The 25460-nt window shown below is 46.0% G+C and overlaps 1 protein-coding gene across 1 annotated transcript in view; it reads left to right on the plus strand.

Moving 5' to 3' along the window:
* The first annotated feature begins 1269 nt into the window (after positions 1-1269).
* The window catches only part of Tmem63 (transmembrane protein 63), a 35652-nt gene continuing 11461 nt past the window's right edge, over positions 1270-25460 (plus strand). Inside the window, exons 1-16 of the mRNA XM_050192472.2 lie at positions 1270-1449; positions 4435-4517; positions 5949-6036; positions 6990-7027; positions 8816-8955; positions 10713-10764; positions 14044-14155; positions 15577-15650; positions 17606-17686; positions 18518-18644; positions 19255-19388; positions 20768-20893; positions 22460-22604; positions 23413-23519; positions 23673-23759; positions 23837-23893. Coding sequence (XP_050048429.1) covers positions 1291-1449; positions 4435-4517; positions 5949-6036; positions 6990-7027; positions 8816-8955; positions 10713-10764; positions 14044-14155; positions 15577-15650; positions 17606-17686; positions 18518-18644; positions 19255-19388; positions 20768-20893; positions 22460-22604; positions 23413-23519; positions 23673-23759; positions 23837-23893 — 1610 coding nt within the window. The 5' untranslated portion in view covers positions 1270-1290. The remainder of the gene's footprint in view (positions 1450-4434; positions 4518-5948; positions 6037-6989; positions 7028-8815; positions 8956-10712; positions 10765-14043; positions 14156-15576; positions 15651-17605; positions 17687-18517; positions 18645-19254; positions 19389-20767; positions 20894-22459; positions 22605-23412; positions 23520-23672; positions 23760-23836; positions 23894-25460) is intronic.

Raw genomic sequence — 25460 nt, forward strand, 5'->3', positions numbered from 1 at the left:
GCAAAAAAAAAAAGATTTGATAGTCCGTCATCCTTGCCTGTCTGTTTTCTGCAAGCTCATTGTCAGGTTGGGTCAAGTTTAGCTACGTTTAGGAGCGCCAGCACAGGTCGAGTAGGCTTGATGGTCCTGCAGTGCTGCCTGGGCGGTTAATGCATGCGTCATTTCGGGGTAGATCAAGTTTAGCGGCGTTTGCACTTGTGCACTTGTGCTTTCCGATTGGTTACATGGAAATGTCTTATCGGGTTGAGTCGAGCAAGCATCTTGCCGTACTTTGGGCCAACGTGCCTGCGAGGGTTTGTGAGTGTCGGCTAAGTGATCAAAATTAAATTAAATTATGGGGTTTTACATGCCGAAACCACTTTCTGATTGAGCCACGCCGTACTTGGACCACCTGGGGTTCTTTAACGTGCACCTAAATTGAAGTACATGGGTGTTTTCGCATTTCGCCCCCATCGAAATGCGGCCACCGTGGCCGAGATTCGATCCCGCGACCTCGTACTTAGCTGCCCAACACCATAGCCACTAAGCAACCACGGCGGTTGGATGAGTGACCAGGTCGACAGGCTGGCGTGAACTGACTGATGTGACCTGCTTTTTAGGATGTGTTAGACACATTCATAAATTATTTAGCAGTCGAGACTCTTTTGACCCTATCCGTTAGCGCAGGGTTCGAGTACATGTATTCTGTAGTCGTGATGATGTCGTGCAGCACTAGAAAACTGGTACATTTATTCACCCCATGCTGTGAAATATCTTTTTGCGCGAACTAGCCGGGGCGCAGCTTAATGCTACACATTGGCGATCTCAGAAACAAGTAAGACGACATACATAAGGCTGCGCGTCACCACAGCCACGTACCGTGTTTCTCTCTGTGTGTTGTCCTGGTCGACCCACGAATTCTTAGCTTAAAGCATAATTCCCTTTCATTCCTCATGGTCTCGTGCCTAATTATTTTGACATTAGGATGCTCTGTTTCCATTTTATTTGCAGTGACTGCTTATCTTTTGTCGCTTGGCGGACCCCGGAACCTCCAAAACACTATAGACTTTCTATTATTTCGATGGCATCGCTTAGTTAGCCCACTTTCCAAGGCTATAGACAAGCTCACTCGACTATACTGTACTTCTCAGAGACTGAACAGCGCACCCGTCATTGTGACGCACGCTTGTAGAGAGATTTCATAGTAGCACACCGAGACGAGCATGACTAACAGTTTGCTATTGTTTGTGCTTGATCAGCCTTTCATTTTTCTTTCACAGCCATCGACTAAGCAATTTTCGCGACCCGAAGATGACTCACAAGCCTTGGCAAAGCGACGAGTTCGTCCTCTTCGAGGAGAGGCAGGCGATCAAGTGCAAGTTCTTCAAGAAGGGCAACTTCACCGTCACGCTTGCTCCCGGCTACCAGGGCATTCCTGAGAACCTCGTCATCAACCTCGTCATGTGGGTGGTGAGTGAAGCGTTCTTCCTTGGCAGCACTTGTCTTGCCCAGCCCGAAAAAAAAATATTGATTTCCAAGCGGCTGTTCTTGTCCCGTCACCCGGTGTTCCCTTGTTTCGCGCTATCATTCTCGGCTGTAAACATGACATACCAACTTGGCCAATTTGGTACCCTTTTTATTTAATCTTCAAGTAGAGTACTCGGGACCTAATTGTGAAAGATTCGGATGCAGTAACTTCGTTGTGACATTCCCGGATGTTGTAACTTCCTCGTTACAATAACCCCCACTGATGACAATAGAATCGCGTGATTCCCACGGGAAAGAAACCCTGATATATTGAACCACAAATATTGCTAATTTCGTTATAACTGTTTATTAAAGCAATGAACGGGGCTAGTTGGTGGACGTTCATTATTATATTGCGCTTAGTGTTACACTGACGAACGTGAAGAACAGGACACGGACGTACGTAGCGCAAACTACCACCTGTTTAATACTGTTAAAGAACGCGCTTACATACAAGGAGATATGGCGCGATGGGGGGTGGAGTTGGGAGGGGAGATATAAAAAGATATGACAAGGTGACGACATGTGATCATACTTTGGGCCAGGCGTACATCGTTCACTTGCACCCGTTCATCCTGGCAAACTCGACCTCAGCTTCGATAAGCGCGATGGACGGAGTGCTTACGCACATCTCTGGAGGTGGGAGGGGAGATATAAAAAGATATGACAAGGTGACGACATGTGATCATACTTTGGGCCAGGCGTACATCGGTCACTTCCACCCGTTCATCCTGGCAAACTCGACCTCAGCGTCGATAAGCGCGATGGACGGAGTGCTTACGCACATCTCAACGGAGCGAAAAATATGGGAGGCACTTGCGATAGATAAACAAAAACATATGTGCGCAAGCACTCCGTCCATGGTGCTCATCGGAGCTGAGGTCGAGTTTGCCAGGGCGAAAGGGTGCAAGTGAACGATGTATGCCTGGCCCAAAGTATGATCACATGTCGTCACCTTGTCATATCTTTTTATATCTCCCCTCCCCCTCGCGCCATATCTCCTTGTATATAAGCGACGTTCTTTAACAGTATTAAAGAGTTGGTAGTTTGCGCTACGTACGTCCGCGTCCTGTCCTTTACGTTCGTCAGTGTAACACTAAGCGCAATATAATCATGATCGTTATAATAAACTAGTAATAGTAAACTTCGCACTAATTTGGTCAGCGGGAAATATTTACCGCTCAATTATGTGTAAGCTTTGACCACCAACATATATTTAATACATTCCGCTCCAGTGTGAATGCAGCCGCCCCGGCGTTGAATCAAGTCGCTCAGCTTTTAAGCACTAGTATCGATCATAGCCGGTCTAGTTATCTTGCTTCGATTTTTGTCGACAGCCGTCAAAATAACGTTGATCATGGTTATATAATTTAAAGGACAATTATAAACAGGACGCAATACGCCATGTTGTACCACGCCATATGTAACATGACGCCTGGTATCGCAGTTACACGTAAACTGATCGCAGTAAAATTTGTTGTAGCGGGTTAGGCGTAGCTGCATCGCCTGACATCCTGATGCACATCGGCGACGACGCCTGGCTTCGCTGTCGCCTATGTATTGCGCCTACAAAACTTACAATGATCGGTGTCACCCCCCCCCCCCCCCCATCCGTCTCAGAAAAAAAACTAAGGGCTCTTCACGTAACATTGCAAATCAAAGAAACCGAGCGATAGCAAGTTCAGGTCATTTTTTTTTTTAGACGGTGTTGTTCAACGAGCTCTTTCTTATCACTTTGTGTGGCCGTCGACTAGCTTGCGCTATCAAGACGTAGATGTACTACAAGTCATGACGAAGCGTCTAATTGCTGCGCGCGTTGTACGGTGTGGGTTAACGTGAAATGAAGCGCCACATATCGCTACGAAGTTGGCGCGGCGACCACTAGACGCCGCCACTTGCGTCCGTCGCAGTTGTAATATTTCGGCGGTAGAGAAGTCCATCTCGAATTGCGAAATGTGGTGCTTGACGGCGGAGCGCACGAGACACCGGTAGTGCGACAGGATTCTTCAGATGGTTCAGAAAAGTGGCTATCCATGGGTCCTTCTGCTGCTCTGAAGCCAAATCGGCGATGGGCTAAGGTAGCAGAGCGGACGTCAGGGGTGAAACGCTGTCGACGTCGGGTGGCATCGGCGAACGTGATAAAGCGTCGGCGTCAGAATTTTTGCTCCGGGAGTGGTAGACAACCCGGATGTTGTGTTCCTGTAGACGTAGGGCCCGTCGCACGAGGTGGCCAGACGACATGGCCAGACGACACGGCCAGACGACACTGCCAGAGTGTTTCTTTTGGCAGTCGAGTCATGTGGGATTTTTATCTTTTACGCCTCGTCCTGTGCTGTTTTCTTCGCAACGGATCCTTTTGCGTGTGTCTACGACACGCAAGTCTTTCCGCAGCTTTCTCCCCCCTACAATTTCCCTTCTTTTCGCGACAATAATTCATTGAGCGTTTTTCGAAGCTAGTTATGCAACAGCCATTGTCTCTTTGAAAGCTTGTTTGCAACTAGGTTCTAAAGTGGTTGAGAGGCTATTCGTGCAGTCTTTTAATGCCAATTAGTGAACTTGTGTTTAAAACTGATCCTTTGTTTCTGATGGCCGGTAAGCTGTCTTTTTTTTATGCGCTTGTCAGTACAGGCGCAGTACCTTACTAAACAAAAATAAATAATCTTCCTGGGAATATATGCGTCTTGGTTTTACTATCCGATAGTTGATTCGATATTCGATACTTACTATTTCGTACTATTACGTTCTATATAGTATTGCATACTATTCTATTCGTATTGGAGAAAGTTGGATATTCCCCCCCCCCTCCCTTTTACTGTGTTTTATTAATGCAGCTTTCTAGGGGGCTCTCTGTAGAGTGGGCACCACAATAATTCTCAAATAAATGGCAATGCTCACCTATACGCAGAGCGCTTCTACTTCATTTTCCAGGGCCTGATCACCCTGTACAGCGTACTGAACCGAACTGCGAAGAACTACAGCAGGCTGGCCTTACTACACAAGGATGACCAGAAGTAAGAAGTTCCCTGCCGTTCTCATGCATATACCCATAGTTGCTCATTTTTGGCTGCCGAGAATAAATTCCTCGCACATCTGCTGCAATATCATGTTTCATCGCGCGCAGCCGGCGATTTTAAATATTCGAAGAATATGCGGAATATTTTCGTATTCCAAAATACTGGCTATTCGATTCAAATACCGAATCGATATGCGGCACCGTTCGATTCATTATATAAGTGCTTAGAATGTTCACACACCCGTGATCCTTCCTATGTCCTCTTCTTTTCTGCTGTTACTTGTAATATGTTTTCATCGGTCCAATTTTCGCTTGTGTATGTATGAGTCTTCGTTAAACTTTTTTTAGTTTCGTTTATATCCCTTGCTTGAAGTCCTCCATACTCAGAACGTCGTAAAATGGCTCTGTAAGTTATTTGTGAATAAACTAACTCTTACGTCTAGATATAAGAAATTCTCCCGCCACACAATAAACCCGATCAACCTTCACTATAACAAGAGAAAGGAAGCAGTCGAGAGATTTTGACTGTCCGTAAACTTTTAGACATAGTTCACCGCAGTGCTCATTGAGCCAGTTTTGTGACGCTGACGTCCGCAGAAGCACGCATGGTAAGAAAAAGCAAGCGTACAAAATAGAGACGCAGGTAAAAATGAAGAGGGCAGTGCAAACTCCGGTGTATGTGTTAGCAGTTTTTGTTTTAGACGCCTGCCTTTTCTTAGCATTAATACCTACCAACTTCCTCAGCCTCTTGTCAATGCAAGAGCACACAAAACTACGAGTGCAGTGACCATGTTCTATCTATCCACTGGTGCAAGGACGTTGCCGGCAACAATCTTTAGCGTGCAGTGGAACTTTCCTTTTTTTACTTCTGCAAAAACAACTGCGCAGCACGAAAACGTCTCTAATACAGTGTAGTTGAATCAACCGTCACAATATAGCGCTGCCAGCGGCTGCTGCTTTTTATCGATGTCTACGATGTTCCGATATGCCGTTACCGGTGATAAACCTATGAACAGGCTAGCATTTGAGATATTCGGGTAATTCGTAAACGTATTATCATTTTTGAAATATCGCGGCAACGCTGACAGGGGCACCTCGTGACGAAGGTTTTAGTCAGAGAGCACACAAAGTCAATAAGGCACTCAGTTGTCATGCTGTACTTATTTGCTGGTGCGTAATGCATCGGTAGCGACATAACCGTTCACATGCAGTGCTTTTGTAGTTTTCACTCAAAGAGAGCATTTACGAACACGGGAACATTTCAAATGCGCTGTGTAGTTGCTCAAAGCGTCGCAAGATGTCGCCGCGAACGTCGACTAATGGCGTCCATGGCTCTGGTAAGCCGGTATTCCGTGAACGGTACGACGTTACGAACAAGCTCATAAGTATCTGTTATCTGATAAGTACTGATTTTCCGTTTCTGTTCAAGGTGGTCTCAGCTCATATACGGAAACAGAAGCGACCTGCAGGACGATGAGAGCCTCGAGTCCCTAGAGACGGTCATCCGACACGAAACAGTAAGTAACCGCCACGCTACGATAAAATTAGTCGCCCTTAGGCAGTTTCGTCATGACGGCGAATGTCGCGTGTGCCTAACGCAAACGTTATTTTGGACAAAACGACGCGCATCATATGGGCAATTTCATTGTGCGCTGTAAATTACTTCAATAAACTTCGTGTCGACTGCTGAAAGCTGGTGCTTGTGCGTTACTATTTGATACACTGGTCACGTGAGTTTTCCCAAAAGCTTTATTCGTGAACTTTAACCGCTCTGGGCGTGCTAACTTATGCGGGGCACAGTACTGCGAAATTTGCATTGCGGTTCCGAGTTAGAATGATAAACTTCACGCTTTTCTACAACTATTTTATTTCTGGCAGTTTTCGTTGAAGGCAGAAATCAAAAGATTGCGGCCGACAGGCGGTATAATTTAACTCTTGGGAGTAGCGCAAGCCCCATCGATATTGGTATAGTGCTTAGAGCTGTGCACGGGCTCGGGCCGGCCCGAAAGCCCGGAGCCAGCCTGGCCCGTGGGCCGGTCTCGGGCCATTTGGAGATTCTTTTACTCGGGCTTGGGCCGGGCCCGGGCCAGGCTTTCTATGTCTCGGACGGACCGGTCGGGCTCCCTGACCTCGACTGCGTACCTTATGCGAAAATATGCTTGTCTTGTAGGGCCCTGGCCGGGCCTTAACCCGGCCTAAGGCCGAGCCGGGCCGGGCCGGGCGAACTCAGGCTTCTTTAGCGTCGGGCCGGACCGGGCCGCCTGTGGTAGTGTAGGGCCCGGGCCGGGCGCGGGCTCAGAATTGCGGCCCGTGCACAGCTCTAATAGTGCTTATCGAGAAAAACTTTTCCGTTTCCACACATATAACGCGGGAACTTTCGAGGCAAAGTTGCCTCTTAACAATGTGCTTATCTGTCCTGCCTGTTGTACATTGTTAGCCCTTTCGTAAAGATAACCTTTTTGCATTTCAGGGCTTGCTCAGCTGGGTGTGGTCTATTTTCTTGATCAAGTGAGTCCGTCGGTGCCTGATCGTGTGCACGTCTCTATATTGCGCAGGGCAATGTTCTGACTGGTGTTACAGAAGTCTGTCTTGCCAGTCTCCGGCCTCTATGATATCGGACAATGAAGGCCCCAATAGAACACCTTAGATTATAATAAAGCGGATGGCGCAGGATCTCCACAGCACCCAATGAGCTGAGGTAGGACCAAAGCTGTAACTACCGTGGACCCCACCCACTGACCGCCCTAGTCCCAGCTTCGGTGTTCCCGCTATCCTGGTCTCCTGGGGTTGCGATCAAAGTGCCCTAAATAGGGCACGTCGTTTACACCTTATACTTGCGCAAATTCTCACTTCCCTTGTGGCCTGGGAGCTCGATTTGCTTATGCGACACCAGTCAGGTTCTTCCGGCGCCTAGTGTGGCGTTTGGGGCAGTGTATGCAACAAAAAAAAAAAAAAGAAAAGCGCTCTGGAATTCTGCAACACCAGTCGGTACCTTGCCGTATGCAGTTGCTCTGCCGCTCGAGCACTATTGAGCGCCATCCCTCCGCGCTGTGTGCCTTTAGTACAAGATGTTACACGTTCGTAGCGTTTTTCTTGCCGAACTTGCCACCTTATTTACGGCAAGTTACGGTAGTTACGGCAAACTGCACTCGCGGTGCAATAACTTCGATAACAAGTATAACAGCGCTGCCCCATCAAAGTTGCAAGCAGTAAAATAAACTTTTGTTACCATTTAGGCTGAGGCACAGCACTGTGGTCTTATGACAGGTGAGCCCTTAGTCCATCGTCGCGTCGCATGTGCACTTAGTAACCACGTAACTTGAACCAAGCTTCAAAGGTGTGCAAATGCTACGCAGCTGGACAGAACAAAGGTAATGTTGCTTGCCGTCGCTTGGACACACTCAAGATTCCAAGGCGGCCGCATTTCGATGGGGGCGGAATGCGAAAACATCCGCGTAGTTGGATTTCGGCCCACTTTAAAGAACCCCAGGTGGTCCAAATTCGACCGAACCAAGGTCATGTTGCTTGCCGTCGCTTGGAGATACTCAGATTACATTTTGGATACCGCCTAACTAGATAATTAGTCTAATCAATTAATCACTTCTGAAATATTATAATTCGATGAAAAGTGCCAATGAGAACACTGTAGAGCAACATGAGAAACTCCCGACACAGCTTTCTGCTGCTCAATGCGTGCTACATAAAAAAAAAGTGTTTTTCCGAACGCGCGATGGACGAAATTACCGCGCGATGGACGCTCGAGGCACTTAGTATGTATTCGCGGGCCCCTTTGGCGCTCGGAAGAAGTTTTATGTTGCACCTTTTGAGCAACAAAAAGCTGTATCGGGAGTTTTTCATGTTGCTCTACAATTTTCTCATTGGCACATTTCATCTAATATAATATTTCTGAAGTTAATTAGTTGATTAGACTAATTATCTACTTAGGCAGATACAAAATATATTCTTAAGTATCTCCAAGCGATGGCAAGCAACATGACCTTGGTTCCGTCTCGCTACGTGTGATTTGCATATCTTTAATGTTCGGCTCAAGTTACGTGAAACACCCTGTATAATATCAAAACGAGATCACTTAACGCTAACTGAACTTACAAAAATGTATGCCAGTGTGCACGAAAGAAAGAGTAGTGCAAAATTTTCAGGCGTACTGTGGATTATCGCGTATCAAAATGTGCATATCTGAGCACCGCTCATCCGTCACGTCGCGTGCTCCGAGCTTCCTTGACCGAGCACATGCGTGAAAAGAGAAACTTGGGAATTCCCGTTCGCGATGTACAGGGACCGGCACATCCTGAAGAAGAACGGACCGGACGCCGTGCAGTACCTCACCTTCCAGCGGCACATCATCGTCCTCGTGCTCATCGTGTGCCTCTTCTGCGTCGGCCTCATCCTGCCCATACACGTGTTCGGTGACATAGGTGAGGCATGCTGGAGTAACTTAACGTTTGGCCGGCCGCTTGACAGCGGTATACTATAAAATCGTACCTTTAAAAGTGAATAAGGGTGTAAACCTACTTACAACTCCAACCCTTGTGCCCTTTTTTGGGTGGAAGGGTGAAAAATAAAGAACGATTTGAGAAAAGGTGTAAATCTACCTATGACTCCCACCCTTATACCCTTTTTGAGTGCAAGGGTGTGAAATAGAGACCGATTGAGAAAGGGCGTAAATTCATTTACGACTCCCATGCTTACACCCTTTTGTGGGTGCAAGGGTGTGAAATAGACATGTTTACACCCTTATTAACTTTTAAATGTGCAAATTATTTTACAGTGTATGCAGCGGCGGTTGCATACATGTCGCATCGCATTTCTAGCGCATCGCATCCACGTGAACGCTGGTAACGCGCTAGAAAAGCGAATCGCACCAGATGCGACAGGAGAGGGTATGTTCGAGGAGGGTTGAGTCTTCTCGCGCGGCGAATGCAAACGCTGGCGTAAACGCATTGAGGGGTAGAGATGGCGGCCGCCGTGTTCCACTCGCCTGCGGAATACAAATCGCGCGGAAGAGATTTCAGCTGGAATTGGACAAAGGCGAACGAGCCACACCGTAAGCGCTGTCGTGTAGCAATTACCGTGATGTACCGAGGGATCTCGCAAGCTACAGTCACATTCATGTAGACATCGCTATTGGCTTTTGATGCTTAGAAATTTTTGTCATTTCTCCGACGAATCCGTGTTAAAATATGAGGCAAGTGTGAAACAAAATGACAGGTAGCTTTCAGCTATCTAGATGCTTAGGGCTACGTAACCGTATGGCGCACATGCGAGACACACTACTTGAAATGGCGCCGTCATGAAGTCCACGTTTGATTCGATAGAATTGTACGGATCATGCAGGGGCACTCGTTGTGGTTTATCAGAAACAGCTGGGAGTGGGAGGGGAGAGGCGCACAGATGAAAAGAAATAAAAATAGCTCAACATGCTAGTAGGAAGTCCCTCGAGCGTCGTAAATATGTTGTTTGGAAAAGACGAGGGCAGAAAGCGAAGAAGCAGTTCATGCCAAGGCAGGGACTCGGAGGAAACAACGTCAATGGGAGGGAACGGAGCGATGCGAAGATGTTCATTCGGTGTGACCCTGTGGTCTTCTGGGCATCATCGAATGATAAAAACCGCAAATGCTATCGCATTACATCGCTCCTAGATAACGTGAGGCGTCCGTGAATTTCTTTTAATGGGTGAAACAGAAACCTTGTTTTACTTACCATACGACGTAAGTGTGAAAACAAATGCAGGTATCTGTGAGTCAGGTTATACTTTATAAAATACCTGGGTTGCATATTTTTGTTTGTTATTAATTCATTTAGTTAGTCAGTTTTTGGCAAGTAATATCAACTCATGCATTGCGAATGCCTCAAATTAAGATGGCGTCTGCCTCTTCTCATGATATTTTATAGATTACTGGTCCGTCGCTACCTTGCGGTCTGTTTAGACCACTAATATGCTGTGGAGGAGTCGCTCGCTTTCACAGCCAGCAAACCTTGCGCGCGAGCAGAGATGTGCAACATTCAACTCCATCCATACACGCTGTGGCTTCATTTCCCTGGACACAAGCTGTATCACGCTGGATGGAGTGCACACAGTCAGCCTGATAGACAAGTGCCTGCTTTAGAATGTGCATTACCAACCACTAGCAACTGGCATGGCTTGAGCATGTTGCTTTCGTTTTCTTTTTAGAAGGGGACGCCAGGAAGTTTGTCCATACAACCCTCAACAACATGGACCCAAAGTAAGCCTGCAATTTTTCACCGCTCATAATGACTTTGTTGTTTAGTAGACGTGCAAGTACCAGGGTCGGATTGCACTGCACAGATAGGAAAGTGACCAGCCGGCATTTTCTGAGAACAACCCAACACGGCCTGTTTACGATATCGGATGAAGGTTTCGCGTCATGCGGCTTGCTCGAAACTGCTTATGGGGTCATTCCACGCCAATTGGCCCAACCAGTGGCGCTAGAGCAATATCCGCTTCATTCATAAAATTACAAGATAAAATTCCACGTATATAAGCATTGCTTTCACAGTATTTTCCCAAACTATTTTGAGAGCAATAATCTTTTGCGCCCTTCAGGGCCATTTGAGTTTCACGAAACGGTGGAAAACCTGCTGCGAAACAAAAATTGGTTAAAAATCGACCCTGTCGCGCATTCTTTAAGAATTTGCGTTTTTGCGCTGTCTGAACACCGTGTTTCATCAAAAAATAGTTTCACAAAATGCTTTTACGACTTTCACTCCTAAGCACCGAGGTAAATATGCGCAATTTATAGCGTTTCGGGGAAATTTTTGACAAGAAACGGTCGTGGAAGGTTACGTGAAATTATTTTCGTAGAACTGTCCCTAAAACGTACTATCCTCTAAAATTTTATATTCGCCGATGTGGTGCGCCCAGGTTCTAAAATAAAAACATAACTTTGGCAAATGTGCTATTTTAGCCTATGTTTAGAACTTGGCAACGCACAAAGGTGGTCCATGGCAAAATGTGCAGAAATAGCGGATATAATTGAGAAGCGTAACGACTTTGCCCGCATAAATATTAATCGAAGAAATTTTGCGTTTTCACCGAGACAAACGAAGCTTTGAATTCGAGTCCCACCACGGCAACATCTTGGTTCGCGCTTCGACTTCACCTTGTAGCACTTTGACGGAACGCACAAACTGAATTTGCTGCTTTAAAAAAATGGGTGAGGTACCCGCAGCATATGGTTTTCAGTTCTTTTTCTTTTCGTACTATATTCTTTGTATATTATACATATATAAACCTGATAACAAACACAGTTAAATATTTAACAATACTATTGACTTAAGCACCACAGTGCCCAAAATAATAAACAGCTGTACTTATTAGTTTCTTCGGGCTTGACGTCCCAAAGGCCCTCTGCTGCGTGTCTCAACAAGAACTTTGCTGACTACTGTCTACCTGGCTCCAACTAGCTGGAATAATTATAAACATATCCAAGAACTGGTGAAATATGTTCACTACAGCTGCCTATCAACTTTATTCACCAAATGCATCCCTCCTCTTTTGCTGGCCTCACGGTTGCTGAACGTCTGTAGGGTAAGTGGTGCTCCCAGTTCAAGCTCATGAAAGCGATTTGTGGCCCGCTCTACACCACTTCACGAGTACGTGATCGCGTATGTATACTTCCAGTTGCACGGAAGTGCGCAATGTCGATCTGCCTTAAGCACAGGCATGCTTTCGGGATTTAAATTCGTACGAAATTCTGGCTATCGTGGCTTTTATTGCGCTCCGCACGCAACCCCATCTGCAGCATCCTAGTTTGTATTTCCCACTAATATGCTATGTGATAAAGTCGAAGTGCGAACCAAAATATTGCAATGGGGGATACGAATTCAAAAAAAAATTTTAGGTGAGAATGCAGATTATTTCGATTAAGCTTTCTGGGGCGAAAGTAGTTTTCCTTCTCGACCACCTTAGTGTGTTGCCTAAACAGAGGCTAAAATGGCATTCTTGCCAAAGTCAGGTTTTTATTTTACAACCTGGGCGCAACATATCGGCGAAAATAAAATTGTATGAGATAGTAAGTTTTAGGGGCAGTTATATAAAAATCAATCCATGTTTCCTTCCGTGACCGTTCATTTGTGCGAAATTTCTCGAAAACGCTATAATTTGTGCATATTTACCCTGTGCTAAAGATTGAAAGACATAAAAACATTTTCTGAAAATGTTTTTTAATGATACAATGTTCAGACAACGCAAAAACGCAAAGTTTGAAAGAATGAACAAAGCGCCCGGTTTTCCACCGTTGGGTAAAACTCAAATCGCCTTCACAGGCGCAAAAAAAACCGCTCAAAATACTTAGTAAAATACTCGGCAAGTGATGCTTACATACGTGTAATTGTATCTTTCAGAAAGTTCCAATTCAATGAAATGTACTGTAGACATAGCGACAGACATAGCGGAACTACAAATGACCTAAGCGCAAGGAATTCCAAGATGCTATTCATACCAACAAGCCCGCATTGTAGCACTAGTTGCTTGTTAAAGTCGCGTTACTTAATTCGGCACTTGGCGGCTCGCCGTCTGATGTTCTTTTTTTTCCTTTCCCTGAGAACATCAGCCGCTGAACTCTTATCTCACACGTATAGGGAGTAGTCAAGTGACGTCACGTACGCCATACTGTAGTCCTATTCACAGCTTCCACTGTGCTGCTAGAGATAAGCGCATTTAGATAACACGCAGGCTTTCACCATGCTCGCTGTACTACAATATGGCGACCTCGATGACGTCAGTGCATACCCAGTATACTCCGTAAACGGCAGCGAGCGCTACGGGTCGTCTCAACCAATCAGAAAAGATATCCGCAAGAAGGGGGACCTCTTGTGCCGCATCTGATCGCCCTGCGCGCGAAGCCGGCTGAATGGAAAGGTCACCGCCGGATTAGAAGCGCACAATGGCCGAGCACTTATCCCTTACAGATTACGTAATCAGAATTCGTTGATTATTGGCTGACAAGAGCCCCACCTTGCACTGAGCTGCAGGGAGCTTGTAAGACGGATCACAGCTTGATAAGGACGCTGGCTTCACGCTCGCTTGATGGTGAGGCAAACAGAGACGTCACTCACGGGTGTCTTCTAAGACCATGACGGCTGCGTTCGTTGGCATTTCAGTGTAGGTTCTCTAAGCGAAAGTGTTCGGCGTTCGCTAGCTACACTTAAGAAATTATCAGCGTCAGCTTGTTCCACGCCTGCCGCTGGTTATTATCTCACAGGTGACGAGCTTCAGCTCCTGCATTAAGATTAATAGTCTGACTTCTTTCGTCTAAAAAGTCATTTAGTCTAATTTTAGTAATTACTCGCGTGTCTACTTATTCGATTCGTATTAATAGGTAAGCCTTTATAGTGTAGGCCATTACGAGGAACTCGCTAAATTATCGAATCTTCCTTGCATTGAAAGCGTTTGGAACGTGATTTAAGAAACACCCCTTAAGCCAAGCCGCGCTTGTAGTGAGTGCCGCACGCTAACGTCTCGTCGCTATGCCACTCAACAGCGCGTCAAGCCTGTGGGTCCACGTGATCCTCAGTTTCCTGTTCCTGCCGCTGGGCGTGCTCTTCATGCGCCACTTCTCGGCCAAATTGCACATCCGGCCAGAAGAGAGCCGGGTAAGCGCTGCGCGCGTTTTCACTCGCCGAGGCCATTTAGATGCACGAATCATTTGTGCGGCGCATTCTTCTATAGTATTTCTTTTTTTTTATTACGATAGCAGTTATATGGACACTCCAGGCGAATCTCCGCCATTGTCGGCGTCGGCGTCGCCGTGCGGTGTCGTGTAAAGTCCAAGTGCGATAAGATTGCAGCCGCGCACCGTATGCTGTTAGTGCGAGGGAAAACGCACGAGGCTGAGCCGAGAAGAACGGTAGCTTTGTGCGGCGGCGTCGTCTTCTCGCACACGCAAGGGAGGAAGACAGGGAGGGCGCGCGCAAGGCAGGAAGCAGGGACATGCGCGCTATAAAACCCCTTAAACTTCGTAAAGTAGCGACATTCTCCTCCTCCGCCTTCGCTCCTCCTAGTTTCTCCTCTTTCACGCTCCCGTGGCACCCCCTACACCGCTCGAGCGTAGCAACGGCGCTAACATTCGCTCCTCGCCACTCCGGAGACGCTTCTCGAGCGAAAACGGCGCTGAAGCACGGCGCGAGGGCCCACGTGATGCTATTAGGCCAATAGCGACGCGGCATCGGCCAGAGCGCGCGAGGAGGAGGCGGCATTCTTCAAAGCGTGGCGCTACTTTACGAAGTTTAAGGGGCTTTAGCGTGTGAGCTAGGAGAGGGCAGGACATGAGGGAATAGAGTGCGTCTCCGCTTTTACTCCAACCGCGGCTGCGCAGGACGTGGCTTAGCACGGCGGCACACGTCCTTCCTTTGAGGTAATCTGCGATGTGTTCGAAGGCTAGCCGACCGCAGATCGCCAGCGGCTTCGTATGTGCTGCGTTCTCGCGCGCCTGGTTCGCGTTGAAGCGAGAGGGAGCCACGAAGGGAAAGTCGCTCGCCACTGCTGCCGCTCTTCATCACGCCAGCTTTCCGACAGCGAGTGACTGCCGTCATCGAGTGAGATGTGTTCATGTTTGCTTTTGCGCGCGAGACACCGTGCTTGTTAATTTATTACGTAAGCGAAAGCCTGAAGCAGTTTACACAGCTGATAAAACTACTAGGCTTACTGCCTATACCTGTCCAATAATTTGCTGTGACAATCAATACTGCGCCTTTCGGGAGAAACTACCACTTTCTTCTGTCGTGCAAGAAATATAGAAAATTTCCGTTAGCCTAAATATTCACGTATGTACTAACTTCGATTTGTATATCTTGTGTTTTCTGCGTGCATTTTGTGTTTTCTACGACAATTCTGCAACTATTGGCAAGAAAAGAAGGCACGGGGACAAGCGTTCTCTGGAACTAAGCTGCATAGGCTTCCATTATCATTTCATTAAGCATCGTCTTTGGTATTTTCTGCAGAATCCTTCATTTGTCGTTTTCAGATAATCCGACATAAGAAACAGAGAACCCTCGTTTCTTTGCCGCGTATGCAGGTCAGCCGGACCCTCATGATCGTCGGCGTTCCGCGCAAGAGCTGCCACGCCGAAGTCTTTCGGCAGCATTTCAGGTAAGCAGTTGCGTCGACTGTTGCGCAGATACCTTATGCTGTCAACGCGAAGCGGCATGTCTGCGTGCAGACGTGCGGTGCTCGCTTTAAGGTATGTTCTGAAAAATAAAACAGGGCTGGCAACGGAACCGCATAAAAAACGGACAACCCAAGCGCCAACTATATATCAACGGATAGTTTATAAGCAAGAAGCAAACATTTGCAGCGTAAAAATAAATAAATCGTAGTGTTTAAAGTCCCCAAACGGTACAGTGGGTTTGAGGCATGCCGAAGTGAAGGACAATGGAATAACTCCTACCACCTTGGGTTCTATAACGTGCACTTCAATCGAAGTAGACGAGCGTTTTTGCATGCCAGCTCTGTGGGAATGTGCGCTTCGCTGGCGGGTATCAATCCCGCGACCTCGTTTTCAGCAGTTCTAGGAGGTAACTCGGCGGGTGTGCACCAGTGTTGCCAACTTATCCGTTTGTTAGGGGCCTAGCGGAAAAATTTGTTGTCTTGCAGGGGGTGGTTTCTTTAGCGGTTTTTATGTAACGTTGACAGCTTCTTGGCGGTACAAACATTTAGTTTTTCTTATTTTTGTTTTTCTGCAATAATTCGTTTACTTCACGAGTCGTAAACAAGCAGCTTATCCATGTCCCCTTGGAAGTAAGAATGAATTATATTCATTCTCAAACGGTGTGCTTCACATTGCCTCCTCTGTCTCCATGCTAGCTCTGAAATATAGCTCTATAGCAGTTTCGGCACTTGTTTACGGTTTCATCCTTCGCCATTTCCGCGGGTGCCGGTTCAGCCGATTTCGCCTCGTGAAATGGCTGCTTGTAAAATGAGATAGTTACAGCGGTCAGTGCTTAGATACTTGTTGACGGAAGTTCCAGCTGACGCGAGACGAGCAAAGCGGTCCTGTCGGAAAGTAGAACTTTCTGCAAAGCACGGCGACTGAGTCGCGCGCACTGCCACGAAGACGCATACAACGGCTGTTTCCCCGTTTTCCTCCCGTAGGCAGGCAACACTGCAAGTGACACAAAAGAAATCTCACATGTGACGCACAGCTGAAGAAAGCCTCGCCGCGTTCGTCTGCGCCGAATCTAGAGTTGCGACTTGAGGCCTGAATGCTCAACGATAAATTCTGCTTCAGTTACATGTTGCCCGAGCGCGTTGTTCGCAAGGTCGGCACGTTAGAAATCTATGGTTTTAGCGATGGCACTAACTCTAAACCCAGCCACGCCAGCGAACAAATGCACAATTTTGTCGCTTCAATTTCAATTCGCTTGCTTCTGCTGCCGTGCTTCTTCACTCCAGCGTTTTGACAGCGACTATCCGCGGTCATCGGGTGGGAAGTGTTTGTTTGCTTGTAGCACGCGTAACATCATGCTTGTTAATTTAGTTAGTGAGTAAATGTTTAAGAGTTTACGTGGCCGATAAAACTACTATCCTTACTATGTATAGCTGTCTATTAATTTGCTACTGCAATCGACGCTTCGCCTTTCGGGCGAAGCTGCAGCTTTCTTTCGGAATGTAGACGTTCAACCAATTACACTAGCGCGCAAGTTTTTATAGCAATAAAAAGACATCTTCTACATAGGTTTTTCTCTCTTCTTTTGAGCAAGTAGTTCACCAGAGCTGAGAGTGTGCGTGCTGTTTCAATTTCTCGGAGCAGATAAGGAAACAGCGCAGCTTGCTACTTGCGACTGTTACTCATTCGTCAGAACGCAGAAGGAAGCTAAAAAATCAAATGCTGTTGACACTGAGCGGTCTATCTTATGTCTTCTCTTAACTTCCTGCGATTTAGCAGAATACCGTGCAAAATCGTAGGCTCTATTTTCGTGTTGCATTCTATCACACGTTAATCGTGCGCATCTACACCTTCTGCTCGCGTGTAACAGGCCGAAGATCCAGGCTTTAGTGACTTAACCGCTTTTGTTTTTACGACGACTTTCCATATGGATGAGCAGGGAGGCCTACCCGGAGTGCGTGATCCAGGACATAAAGTTCGCCTACGACATCCGGGAACTGGTGGTGCTGGACAGCAACAGGTATATTTCGCCGTTTTTCACCTCTGTTCAGAGTTTGTGCTTGTAACGTCTTACTTCTTTAGTCGTTCAATTAATATTTTCAGTGGACAGTGAGTGCGGTGCCTTGTGTCTTCTTGTTCTGCGTCCCTTCCCAGTGTTGTTTGTTCTTGAAGTAGTATACGCCAGCTAACTCACTTAATCCCATTATTAATGGAACAGTTGAAACAGTGTATCTTGGCCCAGTGAGAACGATTTCAATCGCATAGTATGTAATTTAGTCGTGGTACCAAAAGAGAGGCTCTCGCTGATAAGGCGCATGTATGTCTCTGCGAGAACTTCTCAGTTTATTGATTTATTTGTTTGTTTTTAAATCATGAACCATCCACATTTCATGTTCATTATTATTCGAAAGCCATGCTTATGTTCATTCAAAATACGAGTGAATATTTCTAACTTTTTGCTGCCATTAATCTGCTCATTACACACTTGTTACTAATACTTACTATAAGATACCCTATCACAGCCCTTAAATGTGTTATGGGGATCTGCATTTACATGCTTGCACGTAATGCTCTGTTGACGATATGCGACGAAGCGTTGTCGTCTCCTTCTACTTTTTTGTTTTAGGTTCTTGTGCGCCGCCGGCCCCTCGATCAGTATTCAGTATGAACGCCATACCAAGTTGCTCAACTATCGACTTTAGTGGACGATAATAAACCTTCTTGATTTCGACTGAGTGACCTACCGTACGTGGTCACACCGCTTGTCCCCACCTAATTATACCATACGTAATGTACTTATCTTCATGTGATTAGCAAAGAACTTGATTTTGACTTAACTTAATTATCGCAGGGAAGTGTCGACGCAAGCCCGCATGTGGTGCGAGAACCAAATCAACGCCACCGGAAAGAGGCCCAAGATGCGTCCCTACCAGTTCAGCCGGCTTTGGATCTTCGGGGACGCATGCGGCTGCAAGATGGTGGGCTCACTAGTTTATATCAAGCGTAGAAGCGTCGCCACGGCACGTATAAGGCGCCTATAGCTCTGTAGTTGTGGCCTATGTCAGGCATGTGCTTCGCTGTGCGTCGTGCTATATCATTAAGCACTTGTCTACATATAACATATTGCTGATCCAGGACGAGGGGAACGTTTAGGCACGTTATAGTGCGAATATACAGACAGTGGAAAGAAGCGCGTTTCGTGTTTCAACGTTCGAGTGTTCCTTGTTGGTGCGCTATAATTTAGGGCGCAGTTTAAGAAAGACCTCTTTGTGCATACCTGTAGAGGTGAAACTAGGAGCACGGCGGTGGCACTACAGCCTGAAACGCAAATGCATTTTTGAATTTTGTCGTTGAAAAACACCGTCACAAGATGTCGCTACCTAAGCATCTGCGCTGGCGTCCACGTCTACTGGGCACCGGTATTCCATAAACTGGAATACCGTGAACTCCAATTCCGTACACTATCATATGTATATGTGTGCGGAATTTTACGGTATTATTGTGTGCGGGCTAAAGGTTTCAATGATAGCAATAACCATTCGTCAGTCTCCTCCTTCGATCCTCTCTCTCTCCCTCTCTCGCCTCCAGGTGGACGCCCTGGACTACTACTCCCGCGAGGAGAGCGAATACCTGCGCGAGGTGGAGAAGGAGCGAGCCAACGCGCTCGAGCGACCCGTCGGTTTCGTGTTCGTCACCTTCGAGACCGAGGAGATGGCGATGATGTAAGCGCGTGCAATGCGCGTGCGAACCGCACATGTTATTGTGTACTGGGCTTGTGCATGGAAAAGCTTTCTATGGTAACGAAGGGAAATGTGATGATGAAACGGGCAAGTCGGAAGTGGTTCATTGTAACCAGCTGCATGGGCGAACGGGCATGGACGGCTACGCAGGGAACACAGGACTAGCGCTGCCCATCAGCTGAAACGTTATTCAGAAGAACTGGCTCAAATACGGCAGCCTGGATGCAAATCAAGAACATATTTCTTGTCACATGATGAACGACGCAATGATGAGCCATAAAAAGAGGAAAACTTTATTTTCCTTGTCTTCTTTATTTTCTTTATTGACCTTATATCAGTACCCACGGCTGGTTGACGCAGTCGCCCTCACCTTTTACAATTTGAAAAGCTTAGGCAATTTCATGCGTGTGCCAATAGAGATGGCTCATGATTATCGACGATGAACTTGTTCACGTGATTCTCAAAAACTGGTTTTTTGTATACAGGCTATTGTATTTTACAGCGTTTTTCTGAGGACGAAAAAAAGACACATTAGCACAGCACCAGCGCTTCACCACATCAGCACCATGTAGATGTGGAAAACCACATCATCGTCATGCTATTTACTGCAGCACTTACATTAGCGTAAAACTCAAATCCGAATTTTACTTCATCGCTTTGCTCTTAGTTGTCTTTTTTTTCATATGCGAGCAGCAAGCTATGATGATTCAGTATGCGTCCTGAGAAACCAACACAGAAAGCGCTGTTAGCTCAGTGAAACTCCACTGGGCTACTTGGCGCACAAGTACATTCGCAGAAGTACCGCCGTTGTGGCTTCCTCTTCAGTCATAGACGCAGTTATACCCGATTATGGTTGATAGGACCATGTTGAATATACAGCATGGCTAGCGGGCGAATATGAACGGAACACAACGACTGCAGCAACAGTTACTGACTTGTGAATCACGGACTCGCGAGGGATTTCTTAAACTATACATTGTACTTCGGCACAAGAACCCCCAGTTCTAGATTCGAAGGCACGTGAAAAGCTGATGTACTCCCTCCAGTCAACCACTGCATTGATGCTTGTCATCTCGTAATTTCTCGTTGCCACGGTAACACCATCCGACGGTTGGTGCATTTCTAGTTCAGCCGTATATGCCAAACTATATTTAAATTCCTTTTATATACATATGTATACGTATATATATTAAAGGCAGCTCGATTGACTGGGCCTAATTATTAGCTATTTGTGTGATTGGTTCATTTGAACTGTGCTGTTCTCGCGGCGTCCTTTCACGGGAAAAGTTTAGAGGAGGAGGTTCCCCTTCAAGGGAAATTGTTTTGGGACTAGTTACAATGGTTCGTGTAACACCGCCCAGGGTTTGCAAGGACTACCGGTCGCAGTGCCAGTGCTACGCCACCACGCCTTCCTCGAGCGTGAGCAAAGAACTGAAGTCCAACTCCTGGAAGGTCGTCTTTGCTCCGCCTCCCAGCGACATCTTCTGGTAAGGGCTCGTATTTGGTGACGATGGACCTGTACCTAAAGGGAACGTAGCGGAATTGTTCAATATGCATGGCGAGGAAGACTGCAAAGACGCGCTGCCGAGCACAGCGCTATATTTCGAAGTTGCTGAAAACGCTTTCCTTCTGCGTCTTCGCATTACGCATGCGTAATGCGAAGACGTGGGATCGTTCCCCGCCTGCGGCATCCACTTTCATTGCCACTAATTTATCAATTCTTTAATTCAATAAGTAAGTGCAAGTAAATTCCCGTATGTTGTGCTTGGTGCCTTTGTTTGTTCGCTTTTCATGATATCAGAATCAAAGTTGTTTTGAAACGCAAAACCACATAATTATTTTAATTTCACTTTAGTATCTTTTCTAACAAGTACACGTTGGTTCGGCACAGTGAAAATTGTAAGTACATCATTTGGACACTAGTTAGTCCATTTCTAACATGTTTTTTAGAGCGCATACACTCTAAACATCATTCATATTCTTACTTATTCCAAGAAAAATGACCTAGTTGATGTCAAGGGTGATGAAGTACATCATAATCTATGGTTGGAAACACTAACTTAGTACCTAGTGTAACTGATGCGGAACGAGGTACAACTAAGCTGGTGAAATGATGCCATACAGAAAAGGCAGCTGCTGTATTTGCACAACCACATTATTTGGCTTCACCTCAGTTATGAAAAGCACCATCAAATGTTGGCCACCATTTGTCATGCATATTCTTTCAAGCCTCTCGAGAAGTTCTGGTGTGTCCCTGCGCAAGCCGTTATTACGACAATCCTTAGTCGAGAAAGTCGGAAACACTGCATGAAAGCCACGACGCCATTAGCACTAGGGTGAACATTGCCTCGTCTTATTCGAAATTTTAATAAAAGAAACGCACCTGTGACCCCTTATTTACGAAATAGTTTTCGTAACAGCGAAAGCACTTGTTCGAAAGATCAGCTTTTAAACTGATATGGTTTGGCTGCATTTGACGCATTGTAGGTTTCAGCGATGTATGTTGTTGCGTAATGCGTACGACACCGAATACGATACTTTACAGAAACAGTAACTAGAGCAGTCTCTGCAGCACACAAAAGCACCTGCAAATTCAACTCCCGACATTTTGATTCATCAAACGCAATATGTCGATCACGATGTGTTTCAATGATTCCAGCAGTTTGAAAAGCGCCTACATCTAGCAAAAAAGAACGGTAGATGGTGGAACACCCCAAATCCCCTAGACTTAAGGACAACACTGGCAACACTGGTACTAACTGGTCCAGCAAGCGACTCACAACCAACTTTCTTTATCCTTTTCGCATTTTTCTTTATCTGTATTGTAACTTATCATGACGATCTTCTTATCTATCTGTGCTAATTACGATACGGACTGTGTCGCTATCCTACATGATCTTCTACCTACTTTTTTACTATCTTAACAGTTTGGTGAATCATACTATCTGCATTCCTAAGCTAATGCTGCTTTATGCCATGGCAAGGCAAGTTTCGAGCTCCACATCCAAGCATCAAGCGCTTCTTGTGTCGGTATCTGCGCCTGGTACTTTCAGGGAGAACCTGTCCATCGGCAAGTGGGCCTGGTACATCCGCTCCTTCTTCATCAACTTCGTACTGTTCCTCATCCTCTTCTTCCTGACTACGCCGTTCATCATCGTGTCCAACCTGGAGCACATATTTCCCTCGGCCGAGCATCTGGCAAGTATATCTCTATCCCTCGGGACATATACGTCCCTGCCAACACTGCGCAAGCCTACGAAACAAGAACCAAATTCACAAAAGTGGTATCTACCACTGGCGCGGTGCCTTCGTTAATATGTCCAGCATGAGGATTAGCTTAGATTGTTTTTACCAACAATTCTAGTGTGCGATTTTTTTACGAGGTGCAGAAACTTGGTTGTTAAAAACTTCAAGCAGGCAACAAAGGTATATGGCGGTGCAAAAAGATAGGCGTGAATTTAGAATATCAAAAAATGCAACTATGAATTTTATTTCAGACGCGCATTGATGGTGTTCTGTTGTTGATTAGAAGCAATCTAGATCTGGACAGGTCACATAACGATTAAGCAGATAACCGGTTATCTTCTGAAGTAATAGGGTGAGTTTCAAGCTAAGGCAAGATTATTTCAAAGGAGGCAGTGGATCGAGCACCGAGATTACAAAATTGTGAAGCATAGAATGGGGTCATTTGAGGCTGGTCGGAGGATCTTAGGAATGCTACTGTTACTACTGCTACTACTACTACTACTGCCACTGCTACTACTAGTACTGCCACTAGCACTACTAAAAGTGCCAATATAGTCATTCGACAACCACTATACAACTACTGCTATCTCCGCTACATGTGCACCATACCACCTTTGTCCACACTAGAAGTGCCCGTCCTTTGTTTGTCCCGCGCCTATGATTCCACCAGTTTTTGAGCCCTCTCCCCAAATTTTTTTATCCAAGGGGTTGTGAAAGCAATCTGAACAATAATACGTGCCAAACGTGCCATTTTTTCCAGAACCCTTTCTTGTCAAAGTTCCTGCCAACCATGATGTTGTGGCTCGTTGCAGCAGCCATGCCAGCCATGGTCACAATGTCTGATGTCTTCATTGCCCACTGGACCAGGCGAGTACCAGATAACTCTTTGGGCGTGTGCTCTAGCATCCTTACAAAACGCAAAACGTGTGTTAGCAAGGGCACTTGAACGTATTTGCACACTGTTTCCATGCATAGAGACTGATGGACAGACAAACAATGATGCGCATTGTGTTTTCGCAGATCATCAAGGAACCACTGGGTCATGAGGAAAATTTTCATATTCCTCTTGTTTATGGTGCTGATTCTGCCTTCCCTCGGCCTCCCCAGGTAAACTGCGAAACTGAGGGCGAGCAGATAGTTGTTGGGTGTGCTGCTATATTTATATAATCATTTTGTTTTCGCAGTGCTGAAGTACTAGTTTCCTGGGTTCTGAAGCCGACCAATGAAACACACCTGTGGAAGTAAGTGCGCAGTCATAAACTTACTATCAAGGAACAGAAGACTAATGTTAGTTTTTACAGTACTTTATTATTTACGCTGAGTGGGATGTTACATGCGAAGCACACACTTGTGCTTGTTGCCTTCGTCTGCTACGTTTCATGCTTAATGCAGCAATTTCGAGACTAACTACACTATTACACTGCTGGCTACGTGCAGAATTCTACTCGTAATAGTATATTTACTCAGATAAGCACTACACTTGAATTTTTGTGACTGTATGTCACGACATTAATTACGAAGGCTAGTATCATTGCTTATTTGATACCACGGCTGCGGCGGTTTTTGCGACAGTAACAGATTTGTCGTGACATCCGTTATTCATCATTTGTCATCCGCTACCGCATAACCCGAGGGTATGAATTCCCAAAACTTCTTGTTCATAAAAGCTCTATCTTGGCCATTGACCAATGGCTGGCCGCCTTCCTCTAAGTATGCCACACACCAATGTTGATTGGCATCTGCAAGTTCTGCAGCGTAAGAACTGTATTGTGAAAATGGGCTTAATGCTATGGAGAGCGTATGGTCAACAATAATGGCTGCAACAGGTCTATCAGGTGACAAATAGCTATTTAACTAGATTACATTAGAAACTACCCGTATTCTAGTAAATCTGAAGTGGTGAAGCACTCTTGCTTTGGCATCTGAAGTTCTGCTTCCTGTGACCGGGCGGACGGAAAATTTTGTTACTCTCATTGTAACCAACTAAGAGTGACCTGCCTGGAGTCATTCTTACAACTCCTACTGCAGTTCTGTAAAACAGATGTTTTCTGCATTGGATGAAGGTTAGAGTTAGCTGAAGGGCGACGCACCTTTATCTCTTATCTCCTTTATCTCCTTTGTCTGCTAAAGATATTTCTACACATCCCTGTTCGCGCAAACCCGCGTGACATCTGCTCATTCTTTTTCTTTGGAATCATGGAAGTTTGGATATACATCGCTTGTTAAAGGTATTTGGGCCACAACGGACGACAGTCCCTCAGTTTATTTTTTTCGCCCATGGACATGCTCTTGTGCTACATAACTCAAAGATAAGTTTTGAAAATGCTGTCGTGGTAACTATGACGCCACCGACAGCATTCACACCTCCAGATAATTTGAATAAATTCGGGTGTTGCAATAAGCGTACTGCGCGCTTTTCTTCTAACACTGTCTGAAGGAGACACCACTAATTCCTTGCATACATCTATTTTGCGCTACCCTTGCATTTTTCTAATCAGTACCTTTCAGCTATCCCAAAGCTGTTCATCATCTGCATGGCTTATACGAAAGCACAATGAAGCTAAGGCTCTAACATTTTGAGACAACCGCTTGGGGGGAGGGGAGGGCAGAGTTGAATGTACATTTTTTAAGAAGGAAAGACAACAGGATAGAAAGAACGCCAATCCTTGGCTGACATTACTGCTCCTAAATGTACATGCGGAAATTCTAAGGGGACCTGACAATGTCTCGCATCATGTTGCATACGGGTCATACCGTATCACAGACACGTGTGACACAACCGTTGGCATAGATGCATAGACAGACACT

The sequence above is a fragment of the Dermacentor andersoni genome, chromosome 10, assembly GCF_023375885.2.
Source record: "Dermacentor andersoni chromosome 10, qqDerAnde1_hic_scaffold, whole genome shotgun sequence".
NCBI classification, from domain to species: Eukaryota; Metazoa; Arthropoda; class Arachnida; order Ixodida; family Ixodidae; genus Dermacentor; species Dermacentor andersoni.